At 45.4% G+C, this 18625-nt stretch overlaps 2 protein-coding genes across 6 annotated transcripts; one reads left to right on the top strand and one right to left on the bottom strand.

Annotated features, from left to right (window-relative positions):
* The first annotated feature begins 8714 nt into the window (after nucleotides 1-8714).
* On the top strand, nucleotides 8715-11166 carry LOC109759449 (uncharacterized). The gene is made up of 5 exons (XM_020318273.4): nucleotides 8715-9053; nucleotides 9133-9281; nucleotides 9395-9556; nucleotides 9890-10005; nucleotides 10763-11166. The coding sequence occupies exons 1-5, from the start codon at nucleotides 8891-8893 to the stop codon at nucleotides 10779-10781; spliced, it is 609 nt and encodes a 202-aa protein (XP_020173862.1). The 5' UTR covers nucleotides 8715-8890; the 3' UTR covers nucleotides 10782-11166.
* Nucleotides 11167-11774: 608 nt separating this feature from the next.
* Nucleotides 11775-18186, bottom strand: LOC109759448 (uncharacterized). Of its 5 annotated transcripts, none has more exons than XR_012190210.1 (11): nucleotides 17897-18186; nucleotides 16499-16579; nucleotides 15899-16020; nucleotides 14945-15561; nucleotides 13645-14843; nucleotides 13484-13563; nucleotides 13110-13154; nucleotides 12938-13033; nucleotides 12777-12850; nucleotides 12290-12413; nucleotides 11775-12121 (listed from the first exon to the last, which is right to left on the bottom strand). XR_012190210.1 is itself a non-coding variant. In XM_020318268.4 (10 exons), exons 1-10 carry the CDS (start codon nucleotides 17982-17984, stop codon nucleotides 12038-12040), a joined length of 2565 nt encoding a protein of 854 aa, XP_020173857.1. In that variant the 5' UTR covers nucleotides 17985-18186; the 3' UTR covers nucleotides 11775-12037. The 5 variants fall into 5 exon arrangements, 3 of the variants coding, with proteins under 3 accessions (XP_020173857.1, XP_020173860.1, XP_020173858.1); XR_012190211.1 differs by having other exon boundaries at nucleotides 16225-16579; nucleotides 17897-18115; XM_020318268.4 differs by lacking the exon at nucleotides 13110-13154.
* Between the last annotated feature and the right edge of the window lie 439 nt (nucleotides 18187-18625).

The following is an 18625-nucleotide window of genomic DNA, read 5'->3' as shown; positions in this document are numbered from 1 at the left end:
CATATGGTCCATGACGTTCAAAACGTCTTTGAAGTCCCGATTCTAAGCCGTTAAGCATGGTGCACTAAACTAGCAAGTAGTCATCATATTGAGCTAGCCAAACGTTCATAACGTCTGCATCTGCTCCTGCTATAGGTCTGTCACCTAGCGGGGCATCAAGGACATAATTCTTCTGTGCAGCAATGAGGATAAACCTCAGAACACGGATCCAATCCGCATCATTGCTACTAACATTTTTCAACTTAGTTTTCTCTAGGATCATATCAAAAATAAAACAGGGGAGCTAAACACGAGCTATTGATCTACACACAGATATGCTAATACTACCAGGACTAAGTTCATGATAAATTAAAGTTCAATTAATCATATTACTTAAGAACTCCCACTTAGATAGACATCTCTCTAATCATCTAAGTGATCACGTGATCCAAATCAACTAAACCATAACCGATCATCACGTGAAATGGAGTAGTTTTCAATGGTGAACATCACTATGTTGATCATATCTACTATATGATTCACGCTCGACCTTTCGGTCTCAGTGTTCCGAGGCCATATCTGCATATGCTAGGCTCGTCAAGTTTAACCTGAGTATTCTGCGTGTGCAAAAACTGGCTTGCACCCGTTGTAGATGGACGTAGAGCTTATCACACCCGATCATCACGTGGTGTCTGGGCACGAAGAACTTTGGCAACGGTGCATACTCAGGGAGAACACTTTTATCTTGAAATTTAGTGAGAGATCATCTTATAATGCTACCGTCAATCAAAGCAAAATAAGATGCATAAAAGATAAACATCACATATAATCAATATAATATGTGACATGATATGGCCATCATCATCTTGTGCCTTTGATCTCCATCTCCAAAGCATCGTCATGATCTCCATCGTCACCGGCATGACACCATGATCTCCATCATCTTGATCTATATCAATGTGTCGTCACATGGTCGTCTCGCCAACTATTGCTCTTGCAACTATTACTATCGCATAGCGATAAAGTAAAGCAACTATTTGGCGCTTGCATCTTATGCAATAGAGAGACAACCATAAGGCTTTTGCCAGTTGCCGATAACTTCAACAAAACATGATCATCTCATACAACAACTTATATCTCATCACATCTTGACCATATCACATCACAACATGCCCTGCAAAAACAAGTTAGACGTCCTCTACTTTGTTGTTGCAAGTTTTACGTTGCTGCTATGGGCTGAGCAAGAATCGTTCTTACCTACACATCAAAAACACAACGATAGTTCGTCAAGTTAGTGTTGTTTTAACCTTCTCAAGGACCGGGCGTAGCCACACTCGGTTCAACTAAAGTTGGAGAAACTAACACCCGCTAGTCACCTGTGTGCATAGCACGGCGGTAAAATCAGTCTCGCGTAAGCGTACGCGTAATGTCGGTCTGGGCCGCTTCATCCAACAATACCGCCGAACAAAGTGTGACATGCTGGTAAGCAGTATGACTTATATCGCCCATAACTCACTTGTGTTCTACTCGTGCATATTACATCAACGCATAAAACCTGGCTCGGATGCCACTGTTGGGGAACGTAGTAATTTCAAAAAACTTCCTACGCACACGCAAGATCATGGTGATGCATAGCAACGAGAGGGAAGAGTGTGTCCACGTACCCTCCTAGACCGAAAGCGGAAGCGTTAGCACAACGTGGTTGATGTAGTCGTACGTCTTCACGATCCGACCGATCCAAGTACCGAACGTACGGCACCTCCGAGTTCAGCACACGTTCAGCTCGATGACGTCTCGCGAACTCCGATCCAGCAGAGCTTCACGGGAGAGTTCCGTCAGCACGACGGCGTGATGATGGTGATGATGTTGCTACCGACGCAGGGCTTCGCCTAAGCACCACTACGATATGATCGAGGTGGAATATGGTGGAGGGGGCACCGCACACGGCTGGGAGAGATCAACAGATCAATTTGTGTGTTCTAGGGTGCCCCCTGCCCTCGTATATAAAGGAGCAAGGGGGGAGGCCGGCCGGCCCTCCTAGGGCGCGCCAGGAGGAGGAGTCCTCCTCCTAGTAGGAGTAGGACTCCCCTTTCCTACTCCTACTAGGAGGTGGAAAGGAAGGAGGAGAAGGAGAAGGAAGGAGAGGGAGGAAAAGGAGGAAAGGGGGGCTGGCCCCCTAGTCCAATTCGGTTTGGGCTAGGGGGGCCGCGCGCCCTGCCTCCTCTCTTCCACCACTTGGCCCATGAGGCCCATTGCTTTTTTCTCGTATTCCCGTAACTCCCCGGTACCCCCGAAAATACCCGAATCACTCGGAACCTTTCCGATGTCCGAATATAGTCGTCCAATATATCGATCTTTACGTCTCGACCATTTCGAGACTCCTCGTCATATCCCTGATCTCATCCGGGACTTTGAACTACCTTCAGTACATCAAATCACATAAACTCATAATACAATCGTCACCGAAACTTTAAGCGTGCGGACCCTACGGGTTCGAGAACTATGTAGACATGACCGAGACACGTCTCCGGCCAATAACCAATAGCGGAACCTGGATGCTCATATTGGCTCCACATATTCTACGAAGATCTTTATTGGTCAAACCGCATAACAACATACGTTGTTCCCTTTGTCATCGGTATGTTACTTGCCCGAGATTCGATCGTCGGTATCTCAATACCTAGTTCAATCTCGTTACCGGCAAGTCTCTTTACTCGTTCCGTAATACATCATCTCGCAACTAACTCATTAGTTACAATGCTTGCAAGGCTTATAGTGATGTGCATTACCGAGAGGGCCCAGAGATACCTCTCCGACAATTAGAGTGACAAATCCTAATCTCGAAATACGCCAACTCAACAAGTACCTTCGGAGACACCTGTAGAGCACCTTTATAATCACCCAGTTACGTTGTGACGTTTGGTAGCACACAGAGTGTTCCTCCGGTAAACGGGAGTTGCATAATCTCATAGTCATAGGAACATGTATAAGTCATGAAGAAAGCAACACCAACATACTAAACGATCAAGTGCTAAGCTAACGGAATGGGTCAAGTCAATCACATCATTCTCCTAATGATGTGATCCCGTTAATCAAATGACAACTCTTTGTTTATGGCTAGGAAACATAACCATCTTTGATTAACGAGCTAGTCAAGTAGAGGCATACTAGTGACACTCTGTTTGTCTATGTATTCACACATGTATTATGTTTCCGGTTAATACAATTCTAGCATGAATAATAAACATTTATCATGATATAAGGAAATAAATAATAACTTTATTATTGCCTCTAGGGCATATTTCCTTCAGGTTGTTCATCAGTTTTTTGTCACCGGTCACATGCCAGAGGGGGTTAACGATACATGTATTGTGTTGATCCCCAAAGTCCAACATCCGGCGGCGCTGAAGGATTTTCTTCCAATTTCTCTGTGCAATGTGATTTACAAGATAGTATCTAAGTGCATGGTTAATAGGCTCAGATCGTGTCTCACGGATCTTACCTCTGAAAATCAAAGCACGTTCATTCTTAATCTCGGATAATTCTATAATTGCTTTTGAGTGTATCCACCACATCCAAACCTCTTCCGGGACTAATGATTTTTGTGCTTATAAGCTGGGTCCCTCAAAGGCATATGACCGTGTTGATTGGGACTTTTTGGAGCGTGCACTTTTGAAGTGGGGTTTTGACCCACGGTGGGTTGTTCTGGTCATGGAATGTGTTCGGTCGGTTAAATATTCAGTGAAATTTAATGGTCGTATTTTGGAGCAATTCTCACCTTCCCGTGGTTTGCGACAAGGTGATCCTTTATCACCCTTCTTATTTCTCTTTGTGGCTGATTCCTTGTCATCACTCTTACATGTGGCAGTCCAACAAAGAGGGCTTGAGGCTATCAGAATTTGCAGAAGAGCTCCTGCTATATCACACTTGTTATTCGCGGATGATTCTTTGCTTTTCTTCCGCGCAACTATTAATTCGACGATGATTGTCAAGGATGTGTTGAGCACTTATGCTTCAGCTATAGGTCAACTTATTAACCCATCCAAGTGTTCCATCCTGTTTGCTGGCAGTTGTCCAAGTCAAGTTGCAGAGGAGGTAAAACAGATTCTGGGAGTAACACAACAAGAGTTTGAGCCAAAATATTTGGGCCTCCCGGTTCCTGAAGGGCGCATGCATAAGGGGCATTTCGAGTCCTTGCAATCCAGGTTGAGTAAGTGTTTGGTGGACTGGAGTGAACGGTACTCATCTTTTGCAAGTAAGGAGGCGCTTATAAAGGCTGTTGCTCAAGCCATCCCGGTTTATGTTATGAGTATATTCAAGCTCCCACTATCTGTTTGTGATGACTTGACAAAAATGATGAGACAATACTGGTGGGGGTGGAGAATGGGAAGAAAAAGATGCCATGGGTTGCTTGGGAACGAATGTCGCTCCCTAAATCTCAAGGCGGTATTGGTTTCCGTGATATGCGAGCCTACAATCAAGCATTGTTAGCCAAACAAGCCTGGAGGCTCCTCACTTCTCCAGACTCGTTATGTGCTAGACTTCTTCGTGCCAAGTACTTTCCTAACGGGAACCTGGTGGATACCGTTTTCCCGGCAAACAGTTCTGCGGTGTGGAAGGGCATCGAGCATGGTTTGGACCTAGTGAAAAGAGGTATGCTCTAGCGGGTCGGCAATGGTGCAAGCATAAGAGCTTGGAGGGACCCGTGGATTCCTAGGGGTCCTCCATTTACCCCTATCTTGCCAAAGCGCAATTGCCGCCTCAATAGAGTACATGACTTTCTTGATGACCGTGGTAACTGGAAGCTTAATTTGCTACAACAGTTCTTCTGCCAGGCTGATGTAGAGGCGATACAGAAGATCCGGACATCTCCGCGTCAACTGGATGATTTTGTGTCATGGCCATGGGACAGATCGGGTATGTTGTCATGGTCATGGTCAAGAGTGCCTATCATTTTGCAATGTCGACTCAGAGGGATCATGCCAATCCGGGTGCGTCGAGCTCCGCCCCGACGGGTGACCGGCTGGTGTGGAAGCTTGTCTGGAGTGCGGCTGCTCCCCCCAAGATGCGGCACTTTGCCTGGCAGGTCATCTCGGGATCGCTTCCTACAAATGCTGAGAAGTATCGAAGACATATAGGAACATCCGCATACTGCGGTCTATGTGATCGGGATGAGGAGACGTCATTTCATGCGCTGCTCGTATGCCCTAATGCTGCTCTTCTCTGGGATACGATGCGGGCAATCTGGCCACTGCCTAATAGGTCTGACATCATATGCATGGGCTCGGAATGGCTGCTTCATCTTCTAGCTGAATCCAACGAGCAGATCAGGAGCAGGATCATCATGGTTTTATGGCGGACCTGGCACTTGCGGAATGAAATCACACATGGTAAATCCATTCCCTCTTTGGAAGTGTCTCGTTCGTTTCTATCGAGCTACTATAATACCTTCCAGCAAATTTCACTGAATGTCGAGGAGATTCTGAAAGGGAAAGCCCCAATAATAGCAGATGCGCTCATACAAGTGCCCCATCTATGATACGTACACCACGCAGGCCATGGCCTTCCCCGGGGGCGCATGAGGTGGCACTGTCAGTTGATGGATCGTTCGACCCTGCGGACAGGTCAGCGGGCTCTGATATGATTCTTAGAGACAATACTGGGGATGTTATTTTTGCATCCTCCCGCAAACTGTTCCACTGTAATGAAGCTCTCGAGGCAGAACTACAAGCCATGATGGAATGGCTAAAGCTGGCGGTAGAGCATTCTCAGGCCACTATCCTACTTCAGTCCGATTGTGCTGTGGCTCTCAAGATGCTCGTGGATGACTCCTTTGACAGATCAGCGTACGGTCATTTGGTGTCGGAGATCAAGAGGTACCTGAGTGATAGGTTGTTATTCCTGTTAAAATTCTTCAGGAACAGAATAAGGTTGCACATTGTTTAGCGAACTTTGGTAGATGTGGTGATAGCACGCGTGTTGGTTGGGCTATCCACCCCATGCATTAGCAAGTTAGTCGCTGAAGATTGTAACTCTATCATTTTGAAATAAAAACCCTATGATTCTTCGCAAAAAAAGGGGAATATTTAGGTTCGTATGGAAGTTGGAACTTGCGATGCAGCACAACAGCCCCAAACCCGAAGGATGCGTCGCTCGCCTCTTCCCTGTCGTTTCGTGTGCTCGTGACCCAAACGGGGCACGAATCAACCGCGCGCACGAACGCCTCTTCGTCCTATCAAACTGCGGCAACCGAACCCACGCTGCATATCTGCATGCCAACGTACCAAGTGCTACGTGAGTCTGTAACTGCTAGCCCATTCCCGCCCCTTCCAAATACCGTTCCCACTTCACTTGCCCCTCATCTCCTCCCTCTTTATCACCGGCCTCCCCCCTCGTCTGGCAGATCATTCGACAGGATCGATCCCGGTAACAATTCGTCATCACCGCGACAATGGCGGCGTCGGCGGTCGCGCGCGGCACGAAGGCGACGGAGGATGTTCTACGGATCGTCGGGACCAGCGAGGCGCTGGATTCGGACGACATCGAATACATCCTCCAAGACTACCACAGGACGTCGTCATGCATCGCGGCAAAGCGCGGCCGGGTGCAGGACCAGATCGCCGCGGCGTCCCGCGGGCGCGGCACCGGCAAGCGCGCCCAGAGCCGGCGGGCGCCGGCGCCGGTCGCAGAAGCCTACACCAGGAAGGGCCTGGGGGCCGACCGGAAGCGGCTCAGGGCGCAGGCTGGCAAGGCCAAGAAAGAGCAGCAGCGTCAGGAGGCCATATGTGGCGAGTTTCTGGAGTTGCTCGCCGACGCGAGGCAGAGGGACGCGCTGCGCCGCTAGAGCGACCCTTCCCCGTCACCACTACTACTAGTATAGTTATTAGTACTAAGGACCTCTCTGCTTCTTCTCCCCCGCTCCGTGTCGCTACATGATCGATCAAATTCTCTAGTAGAGTAATTATCTTGTTTCTGCTCGCATGGATGTGTGTCGTCCTTTCCTGATGCACTGTATGAACATTCTTGCTTCTGGGCTTTTGGCTATTGTGTTATGAACATTCTGGGTTTTCAAGCATTCATTCACATTTTTCCTTCGTCCCATGTTTTCTTGAGGTTTATAGGAAGTTATAAAATATGTTCTGTGGTTGAAGGTACAATAATTCATCTTCTTTTCTCTTTGAGGTAGAAAGGCCAAGGAATTTCATGAGTATAAAGGTAGCACCGCGCCACACACTGACACACGCCTCTCATCGCGGTCGAGCTAAGAGCAACGCTAGCAGCCCTGCAGAAAAAGAAAACAACGCTAGCGGATTTTTATTTTTAGCGGGAAAAACTTCGAATCATATCAGCAACCTCCAAACCATTTAAGAGTGCATTCGAGAAAATTTGGAGACTGCCAAAGCTTGTGTGCAAATTCAGATTGTCCAAACCACAGCCTCCATAATTTTTGTCACATCCATTCAAAAATTCTACTTCGATCTGGCACAGACTTTGGCAGGATCAACATTGAAAAATTGAACAACAGTGCAAACTAGTTAAGTTCATATACAAGGGCAAAAGTTATAGATTATCAACATTATACATACATGTAGCGTCATTTTTTTACTACGGAAAATGTTGAGCATACAAATTGAACAACAGTCCGAACTAGTTAAGTTCATATACAAGATACTTGATATATAGTCTAGCTTGCGTGTGACTTGTCGGTGCGGGCAGAGGCCTTGTAGTCTTGGGCAAAGGCACGGGTCGCGGCTTTACCGACATTGGCTACCCTACCATTCTAAGTAGACCCGGGTGGGCTGCCATGTTGGCCAGGCATCCTCCTTCTCTGCTTGACGGTAACGCTAGTGGAGGCGTGGTCCAGATGGCGCATTTCCTCTCAACATGCATTACCGTTAATTTGTCATGGTGGTGTACATCTCTGCGAAGCTCGCTTGTTTGTCAAAGACTAGGGCGGAACGGGCATCCCACGCTTCCCTAGTTGTGAGAGCGCGGCATTGGCCCGGTCGTGGTGGCAGACGGCTTCTGCGGTGGTCGTGTCGCTGGACTCTGCGAGCAGGTGCTGAAGGACTGAGTCCTCGTCCTCTGACTCGAGGAGTTTGATGTCGGCCATCATGTCAGTGTCATCCTCCTCTACAGCATCGTCCTCCACCTCCTTGCCAGTCGTGGCCATGACGAGGGCTTTGAAGGCGGTCATCTCCTGCTGGTTGCATATAGCTCCACCTCACTCGGAACCTGTCGAGGGCCATGACAATTCCCTAAGTCTAAGCGGATGGCGAGGTGACATGGTGGTGATAGAGGAAAGAAGGCGGAGATGTGAGGAGTGGCTCTAGATGCCTCTCGACGAGCGTTTTATATCCGACAATGATGTGCGGCAGGGGAAGGCGCGGGCACCGAGAACTCTCTCTGAGAAACTAGCCGGGCGACAGGAAAAATGGATGGTAATGGGTCGAGAAGGGGTATTAATGGGTGCGTTTTTTAGTGGAAAACACGTCTGTGGGAGTATATACTCCATTGGCAGGAAGAGGAAGGACTTTGAAAGTACACTCCTGTCACGTCGGTTGAGTTTAGAATGATCTTCAAAGCAGTACCTGTAACTCAGCCTCCATTTTTTTAAAAAAAAAAATGAACAGTACCTCATCCTTCAAATGGAGCTCCGTTTTTTTTTTAGACAGAGGCGGCTATAAAGATTCTGTTGAAGTTGTTGTAAGCATCTGAGGTAAAATCACATGGGCTGGTAAAGGGTCCATGTGCGTGCGCTCACTAACCTTCTTCCTTCTAACGGCCCATCCCGTACCTCTTCCCCTCTCCCACCTTTCTCGGCCCAGCCGCCGTAAACCCAACCGAAGATCCCACCGCACCTCGCCGTCGGCGGCTCACCGGAGACACGAGTGCCCCGCTACTGCCACCCATGGCGTCCCGCCGCGTCCTCCACCTCCTAACGGCATCTCGAGGCATCTCCTCAACCCCACATCTCGCCTCCCTCGGGTGGATCAGCAAGATCAAGAACACCTTCACCGGCAAGAAGGACGCCGACTCACCCTTCCCCCCGTCCGAATCCTTCAATCTCAACAGTAAGTATTCGGCCGAGATTTCTGGTCCCTCCTCTCTTGGTACAGTGGGTGGTCTGATTCGGGCCCTCCGGGTTTGCAGTGTTCGCGGATTCGATGGAGATGGCGAGGAAGGTGGGAACTTTCAAGAACTTCGTGTCAGGGAGATGCAGCGAGGCCACCGTCGTAGCCGCCTGCGAGAAGCACGCCGCCGTTCTCCGCTACCTCGCCACCATCGACCCAACCGGCGAGGTATACAATGATCATAGAGCGGATGTCATTTTTTATGGCACATACAGCATGCTTTGCTAGTGCGGCGTGGCGGTTGGTTCATTGTGTTGTGTGTGCTGCTCTTTGTTCTGCAGAAGCTCAAAACCAGTGACAAAATTAGTGCCACCAAGCATTGCAACTGCACAATTGCTGATGTGGAGCACATACTGGCCAAGTACACATGGGCTAAAGATGCCCAAAAGAAGATTGAAAAACTCAAAGAAGAAGGAAAGCCAGTGCCAAAGACATTTACTGAGGTAACTCCGGTCTAACCGTTGTAACTGTCGGATAAGAGTGCTAATCCTTTTGTTTCACTAGTCACTGAAGAGTGGACGAATTACATGTGAAGGTGCAAAATAACGGAACATGGGGGCGGGGGATAATATGCTAACCATTTTTTTTTTAGAGAATATCAATCTAAGAGGATCAGCTAAAGATAAACAAAATTGGTAGCCCAGTTTAGCCATCATAATGTGAATGATTACGTCAATACAGGATATGGTGATTTCTTTCCTTATATTTGAAGCAACAGTTATGTGCTGATGTTTGATTTGCCTAATGTTTTATCCTGGATCGTATCACCTTTCTAGGTGCAAAATCTAATGGGTAATACAGCCTTGGACGTTGGAAGAGCTAATCTGGCAAAGAGTGGACAGATAAGTAGGAATGCTCTCTGCCCATGCGGTTCTAAGAAACGATATAAAAAGTATGATTCTTCCATGCCTGATACTGTTTTATTAATGATGTTCTGTTGCCACTCGTTTGTTGGTGTTGTGTTTCCTTCGAAAATCAGATTGCTGCAAATTACATGTGCACTTACATCTTTTCTTTTAGATGGACAACCTACAGAGAATATAGTTGTAGAAAATCTGTAAGCGCATGATTACTACTATCTTAGCAAAAGGTAGATATAGATTTTTCAGTATGTACAGGATTTTGTTACTTGGCAGGGCTCCTGTCCTTGGTTCACTGAAATTTGGAGCGAGGAAGTTTGGCCCATTTGGTAACTTCTTTAGTTTGTGTCTATGCTCCACGAGTGAAAAAGTGAGATGCTAGGCAGCTGATACCTAGCACGTCATTCCTGTGCATTAAATATTAAATGGTGTTTCACTTGCTTGAACTTATAAGTGGAACTCCAAATCCTGATTGCTCCATTGCCACACATTGCCATACTCCACTTAGGTTAACCTAACCTTTTTTTTGTGATAGTTATTTGGTTCCTAACATAATCCACATCTCACACATATGCTTTTACCAAGACTTGTAGTATGTGGCGACCAATTTATTCGCCAGAACTTAGGTCTGGCCACCTGTGGTAGCCAATTGAACACATCCTTCTTCTCCTCTTTGTAGATAGATCCAGCCTTCCTATTTCTTGTGCGAGTTCATATTCCTACTAAAATAATGTGCTGTTATGTTTCTTGTCTTGTGGTAACACTCTTTTTGCTTCATGGTATATGCAGGTGTTGTGGGGCTTCTTGAGGTGAAAACCCATGCTTTCCTTTTGCTTGCTAGCGCTGACTGGGGCAGAGTTCTGCTCTGCTATGATCAAGAAAAGCACGTCGGGATTCTGAACCTAGACAGCGAGACTGCCTCAGTGGCTGAAAGGGCCAAGCTTAGTTGTCGCAAACCTGGCTGCGAAACTTGTAAAGCGCCATAAGCGGCTCTGTACTGTGGGATAAAGATTTTCCTAAACCCTGTGATGTCTGGCCTTAGTTAATTTGATTTGCGTATGCAGACAGTTCAAAGCATCCGCGGGCATGGAAGCCTGATGTTTCAACCTTCCTATTGGTCAGTTTATTGAAGTTCTATGTACATTGAGGAGCTGATATTCTTGCATCTGAATAAAATTACAGGAGATTTTGCACATCCTGGCAGTGTTACACTCTCACTTGGGAAACACTAGCTTCTGCTCTATTTCTTATTTGATTGCATATTTGAATGACACCATTGCTTTATGGGTGGTACTGGAGTGCATCATGTCATGTGCACCTGAGCCCCGAAACACCCACCATAAAGTATCATGAAAACCAAAACTTGCGGACATCAATTGCCTTTTGGGGTTAATAACAGATAACTTAGATCACATGATGTAAACGAAATCCAGCAAATGGTGTCTGAGGGCATTTTCAAGTTTTGAATTTTTTAAGTATGAAAAGAAAAACTTGAAAATCATCTTTCTTTCTAATGATGTACTCCCTCTGTTCCTAAATATAAGTTTTTGTAGAGATTTCACTATGAACCACATACGGATGTATATATATGCATTTTAAGTGTAGATTCATTTATTTTGCTCCCTATGTAGTCCACCTAGTGGAATCTCTATAAAGACTTATATTTAGGAACGGAGGGAGTAAATAATTGGAGAAGTCTCTTTAGTATTTAGCACAACCTAAAATTGAATATAATTGACGTTGTTTTGAAAGCAAACGATATCAGATCCAGGTAAAGACTAGCACCACTTAACAAGGTACATTTTTCCTTGGTCAGCAACTAACTAGTAGATTTTGCTTCAGTAATTCGATCTCAAGTTGCCACTTACAGGGGTGCCTCTATACCAAAATGAACTCTCCTCCCCACTATGATCTCCCAGTGGAAAATAAAAGAAACAATACAGCCTCAAAACCAAGGTAACATCAGAAACCGGTTGCTTCTCAGGACGTGACAGGCAACGTATCGATCGGAGGTACGGGGAAATCTACAGAGCAAAACTAGACCATCTTCAACTAATCCAATCTTTATTTGCTAGGCCGATCCCAAGTCGTCTCGGAAGTGAGGTTGTTCCCATAGTACATTTGCTTCGTAGACTCGTCTATGTATGCCTGCGAGCAAAGAACAGGTTGCGTTAAAAAAATCATAGCTTTACTTCGTATTAGATTGTCAGCAAGAAACATGTACTTATTGGAAACTGAGATGCAGCATTCAGTCAGGATGTTTTAGCCAGTACGGCAAAAAAAATCTGAGTGTATGGAACCAGGTTAAATACTAACCTGCCACCCAGAAGGAAGACCCTTGGAGAGCTCTGAGAGATCAGGCTCCCCTTTGTGTTGTTCGGCAGCTGCACGAATAGATTCAGTCTTTGCTTCAGCTCTTTTGCGTTTTACACGGTCACGCCTACAAAAATGGTGAAGATTACCAAGTTGAGCTAGAGTTACAAACATGAACAACCCTAGTAAATCTAACAAAAGATTAAATCTAGGTGCATAACATTTGTAATCCTAGAAATGACATGGTCCACAATCAATGCTGTAGCAAGAAGAGTTCAAGTCTATAAGCAAGTTATACAATCCATATTATTTTAAGTTAAGACTCAGAAAGGATAAATTTGAGAAAGAGGAAAATATGCCAGAGGCCAGTACTCCCTCCGATCCATATTAACCAGCGACAATTATTATGGATCAGAGGGAATTATACTTTGTTGTAAATACGAAGTATCAAGTTATTCAAGTCAAACGGCATATGGTGAAGGAACAATACCAATCACCACCAAGGGGAACAAAATTAGCATTTTCCTTGGCTTCTCCACTAGCTATTTGTTGTTTACGCCACCCCTGAAATTAATGGAACTGATCAAATCCAAAGACTTCAGAAGCATTTGTCATAGCGTATATGTTCTCAAGAAAGGTGAAAAGAGTTACATCTATTTCCTTCCGGCGTTTCCTTTCTAGGTACTCCAAAGCATCTTCAGGCTCCTCTTCCTCTTCATCACGAAGCTCCTCTTTTGCAGCTTTCCACTGTAATAGTGAAATAAAAAATGGTTTTAGCAAAGGTAGATTAATAAGGAAACAATCATTATACATCAACACTCACCTTGTCTTAAGCCTTACCAATTACCATGTAAACAGATTGCTCTGCCTTTAAAATAAGAAATGATAAACATGAGACAAAATAGTCAGGAAACACTGTCACACTCCCACTTGCATGAGTTGTTTTTTTCTGGGCGACCTATATTGTGCACAACGAAATAACTGGCCAAGAACAGTGTACTCGCTTGTTAATGAGATAACCAAGAGTATGTCTCAACGACTAAGTACACACAATTAGCAGTAATGCAAATCATGCAGAGTGTTAAATTTCTTCATTAATGTCAGGACACCGCACTTGGGGGCAGTGGGTGGTAGGGTAGGAGAGAGAGCATAAATGGTCACTATTTTAACAGCAGCATTTGGAGGTCGGAGAGATACCTTATCCACCAGACTTGAGACCTTCTTATTAGATCTCAGTGACGATGCAACAGCAACAGGTCGCTTCTTAGTACGAGGAACTGCAAATCAGTCCAAATGTCAAAACTAAAACAACTATAAGCTAGTAAGATGAAGTGTCCTTGCAAAGAATAATAAACTACCTTTAGTCTGATTAGTGGTGCTAGTAGAAGCTTGAGTAGAACTTCCATGTACTGTTGGTCCTGAAGCTGAGACTGCTCCTACTGATTGGCTCAAAGACGCAACTGTGGGCTCCTTGGATATCACTTTATCAGACTCCACAGAATTCACATTACTATTTGCAACAAGGGAGGCCGAGCTTGTTTTGTTATCTAATTCACCACTAGAAATGGCACAGGTTGATGAAGCATAGTATCCAGAAGATTCAGCTGCTACTTCAGTGGCAGACATGGTGACAGAAGGATAGCTATAATAAGAACCTGGTACTGTGGGGATGGATGTGGTCTCAACAGGAATAGATACACCACTTGCAGACAATGGTGCATAGTAAGAATGCTGCTGTGATTGAAGAATTTGAGAATCGCTTGCTTGCATATAGTAGTTGGCATTTGTGCTATCTGTACCAGCAGCAGGATAGTACTCCATTACTGGAAGCATGTAACCCAAGTTTGCTTGATCTCCGTATGGCTGAGGAAGTGTATCAGCATGAACAAATGACACAGCGGGCTCTTCAGGCTCAGGAGGAGGTGGAGGAGCTGGTTCATTCTCAGGTGGTGGAGGTGGAATCCATTCCTCTTCTGGTGGTGGTGGTGGAGGAGGAATGTCATTATCCTGTGGGGGAGGAGCAGAATCCTCCAATGATGACAAAGCTGGTGATCGTACTTGCTCTGATGAAGGATGCTCCTTATTTGGCATAGAAGTGGAACCGCCCTGCTCTTCAACACCTTCTTCATCGACCTCCATTTCCACGTCCATATCTTCATCACTGTCTGATTCAACTCTTAAAATAGCTGCTGCCACACCTTGTGAGTTCTGAACAGATGATGTTGTACATGGTTCCTCAACCTTAATATTTTCATCGCCAGTACCTATTCCCAGAGTGCTAACATCAACCTTCAAATGCTCACCCTCAGAGGGTGCCATAACTTCAGCTTGATTAGGTGCTTTGTGTCCTGCATCCACTGTCTCCAGATATCCATGTTTGGTAGTGTAGCTAGCTTCAAACTTGGAAACTGAAAGTTCTAGTTGCTTAAGGTGCACCTCAGCATGCAACCACAACGGAAGTAAAGAAGATCCATACGAGGAGAGGGCACTACAGTCTGCTATTCGTACCTCAATTTCTCTTTTTATCAACTCAAGACTGTCAATGGCAACATGTGGCCTGCATGATGACATGGAAAAATTAGTTACGCAGTTCTGTGTACAGGAATGGTTGAAAAGGGTAAACTGAAATGGCGAAAGGATGATAAAAATAACAAGCACCTTTCCAGCAGCTTCAGTCTTTGCAGTAAATCCTCACCATATTTTGCAAGCTGCAAGGGGTCAATGTCCACTGTCTCATGACTAGCAATGGCTCCAGTGTAAGCATAAGGATCATGAGTATAAGTTCCCATAGCAGTATAGGTTGCTGTGCCATTTCCAACAGACACGTCACTAGGATATGCTTCGACATTACTGTGGGGAAGGACATGTGCTTGAGCTTCGACAGAGTACCCCATATGAGTAGGCACAGATGCAGAAGTGACCCCATCAGCAGCAACTACTGAAGCTAATCCATTAGGAATCTCCCAAGAAGTTTCTCCAGTAACTGTGTTCCAGTAGTAGCACTGATTACTCTGTTCATGCATTATAGCCTTCCAATTCCCACCAATGTCACCAACAATTTGCATGCCAGATGAATCTGGGACAGCTTCCGTTGCTGTCACACCCTCATTTTCCAGAGTTGGCTCAGGGGCAACAGTAAATTCCTCAGCAACATTTTCTGTGACATTTTTGACATCATCAGCTTGAGATACCTCCTGCTGAACACTAACAGAAGCAGGCAGTTCACTATCTGCATCGCCATTATCCCCAGTTACATCAGCCTGAACATGAATAACCTGAAACAAGCGAACAAATTTCATCGTACGACCTGAGCTCAAACTTCTTAATCTGAATAATCTTCTCTGTAAGAAAAGATACTATACTTGAAAGAGAATCATACGGGTGCTTAATCCTTCCAATCTACAGAAGACAAATCATGAACTATTTGGAGGCTTCAGCTAATATATCAAAATGGGTTCAGCATATTTGGGGCTTACAATACAATATACAAGAATCTTCAGATTAAATGGTTAGCACAACAAAGTTCAACCTGTTTGGTCTTGCATAAGAAAGTTCAACTTCAACCTGTTTGGTCTTACAGGTTACAAGATAATAAATAGGAGATTCAATTACCTCAGCACTTGCATCTGTTGGACTCCCCTTAGTTTCACCAATGGGTTGATCTGTTGCTACTTCATCCTCTTCTTCATCATCACTATATTGCCCAAGCAAAGCTAGAGGATTTTCCTTCTTATCTGAAAAGATAAATTCATCATTAAAAACGCAAAAGCTTTCATGTGACACAATCTATATTGCACTATTTTCTGAAGTATATGTGAGGATCGACTCAGGTATAAAAGTAGAACAAGTTCGATAAAATTACTTTAAAATGAACCATGGCAGCCCAGCAATAATTAAAAAACCAGGTTAGGAGCTACAGTATAAAGAAAGAGACATACGAACCGAGGAGGCAACAATCATCCTGAAATCCCCACGCTCAGATGCTGCCAAAAGAGAAATTACCGGAAGGAACACACCCAGTTTTGACAGTGGCAGCCTGATCTGAAGAATTTACTTAATGTTCCTTGCAGGCCGGGAACCCTACATGTGCCTCAAACCAGAAATTTGGAGCATACACATGCTTGAAGAAAATTCCAAATTTCCACCAAATTTACGTTCCATAGGCATGTGCCGTCTTTACATATCCCTTGGAAGGAAATTGATTGAACCCACCTGACGAAGATGGTGAAGTGGGAACACCAGTTTGCTGCCCACGGTTTTCCTCTCCTACTCCCTCTTTCATAGATGCCTCCCCTGCAATGCAAGTTTAAAGTATCAGCAGTCAGCTTGTTCAAGGTCTATTGGATATTTGGAGTCGCATTTTATGCTCAGTGGTTATACTACTGCAATCATATGTTGCTACTCATACTCTTGGGCATTCAAAAGTGCAACAAATAGCTGAGCATTAAATCTCTACAATTATAAGGAGTGGGTTCCAAAAAAATTGTTAACCGTCCTTCCTTGATTCCATCTTCTTTTACCAGAACTGGCATATGCATGAGGTGATGTCATACATCACCTCTGTTGATTCAGTTGGGGCAATGTAGAGCAAATGCAGAACCCAGTAACCATCAGGTCTCGTCTCTCCATAACCAAACCATGTTTTGGGCTAAGCAGCAGCATTTATCTAACAAGGGATGTGACATAGCTGTACATGCACAAATTCACAAATTTCATTACCAAATTTTATTTGTTTCCTCAGGTTAAATTTTTTAAGTTTTTATCTCTGTTCATTGAAATGGAAATTGTGTGCTCCTTTTCAGTTATTGTTCATACAAAAAAACATTGAACTGCTAGCTTCAAACTCCAAAAATGCACATTGATCTTTAGTAGTAGTTTTGGTGGATCTTGCCCCAGTAATCTAATAATATAACCTTGACCACTTAAATTCCTAAGAGTAGAAACATCTTGGATTATGGTCTGATACAAGTGCAGCATATGGTGCTGATTTAGGAACTGCACTGGGCATGTTTCTTCCCCGACTCAGGGAGCGTTCGGCATCCCTCCGCTCTGCAACTCCAGTTCGGAGCAGAGCGGCGTGCAGTTACGATTTAGGGAGCGGTTAGAACCACGCTCCGCGCGCTCCGCTCCCGGGAGGGTTGCCGAACAGGGCCTCAGACAATTCCCTATATCCCTGAATCAGTAACTTGTTTAACACACGGTGAAATAATGCAGCTGAAAGTGACAATGAAATTCTATATAGTGCACACAAATTTAAGGTCAGCCTAGGCCAGCAAGCCACTTCTCCTTTTGTTTTAGGTTTTAGCCTCATAGCTCCTTCTGATGTGTCAATTACCACGTCCAGATTCTACTGGTAGAGCTGGTGATTCAAGGTGCATCCACTTAATCAGGATGGACAGATTCAGGCAGCCAAACAATCACGAACCATGCAACAAAATAACCTTCGAGTGTTCAGAAATATAAACTAACCGAGTTCCATTCAAGCCTGCCCCGATTGCAAGCTAGATAATTGACGCGATGAAACCAGCAGCTAGACGCACATCAGTCGCGAGTCGACCAAGCACAGACCACGGAGGAAAACCGAACCCGGGGCAGGGGCGGAGAACTCACCGGGGGAAGGATCGAGGAAGAGGTCGAGCTTGACCCTGCGGCCCGAGGCCGCCTTGGCCGCCAGGCGGCGCTCCTTCCGCCTCCCCATCGCCGCTGCCCCGAGCAGCCGGGCGCGCGCCGGGGGTGGAGAGATGGATGTCTTCTTCTAGGGTTAGGGTTTGGAGGGTGACGTCGGGTGTTTTACGGCGAAAAGGGAAGCGGTGCGAATCAGGAGGAGAGGCGAAGTGGAGGGAGCTGGAGGCGGGTGGGCCGCTTCGGTGGAGTTGTGCTCTGCACGTGCTCGCGTTTCGCTTCGGCGGAGAGTCGAGGTTGGGTGGGCGCGGTTGTCTCGGTCTAATCGTTTTGTGGGGGTAAATTCGGGGACGGGAAATTCGGTTTGGAAATCAAATCGGGCGTTCGAGCCACAGGATTTTTTTCACAACTAAATGTCTTTACATGCTTTATTATTGTTGAATCTTTTTGCTGAAACCTTTCTCTCTATCGCTCAAACTATAGATTGTTTTCATCGCACTCGTGTTGTTTTTCCTATTGGGAAAAGTATATTTTTCGTCCCTCAACTATTTCAAAAGTATAGAAATGGTCCTCCAACTTCAAAACCAGCATATCTCAGTCCCTCAACTTTGAAAACCGGATAAGTTTAGTCCCTCGTACCTCTTGAGGCGGTTTCGTGCTGACGTGGACATGGTTTTGATTAAACCAGACTCGTCATATAGTTTTGACCACCACGTC

This window comes from Aegilops tauschii, chromosome 7 (assembly GCF_002575655.3).
Source record: "Aegilops tauschii subsp. strangulata cultivar AL8/78 chromosome 7, Aet v6.0, whole genome shotgun sequence".
In the NCBI taxonomy this organism is placed as follows: Eukaryota; Viridiplantae; Streptophyta; class Magnoliopsida; order Poales; family Poaceae; genus Aegilops; species Aegilops tauschii.
This window is presented reverse-complemented; position numbering and strand designations above follow the sequence as displayed.

Bases quoted from the DNA above. Each gene is read 5' to 3' on its own strand.
- LOC109759449 (XM_020318273.4), top strand. From the start codon at position 8,891: ATGGCGTCCCGCCGCGTCCTCCACCTCCTAACGGCATCTCGAGGCATC. The intron at 9,054-9,132 runs GTAAGTATTCGG...CCGGGTTTGCAG, and splicing joins CGAATCCTTCAATCTCAACA to TGTTCGCGGATTCGATGGAG. The intron at 9,282-9,394 runs GTATACAATGAT...TTTGTTCTGCAG, and splicing joins CCATCGACCCAACCGGCGAG to AAGCTCAAAACCAGTGACAA.
- LOC109759448 (XM_020318268.4), bottom strand. From the start codon at position 17,984: ATGGGGAGGCGGAAGGAGCGCCGCCTGGCGGCCAAGGCGGCCTCGGGC. The intron at 16,021-16,498 runs GTGGGTTCAATC...TTATCTTTTCAG, and splicing joins CACTTCACCATCTTCGTCAG to ATAAGAAGGAAAATCCTCTA. The intron at 12,414-12,776 runs GTATTGTTCCTT...CCATTTTTGTAG, and splicing joins GTTCCCCTTGGTGGTGATTG to GCGTGACCGTGTAAAACGCA.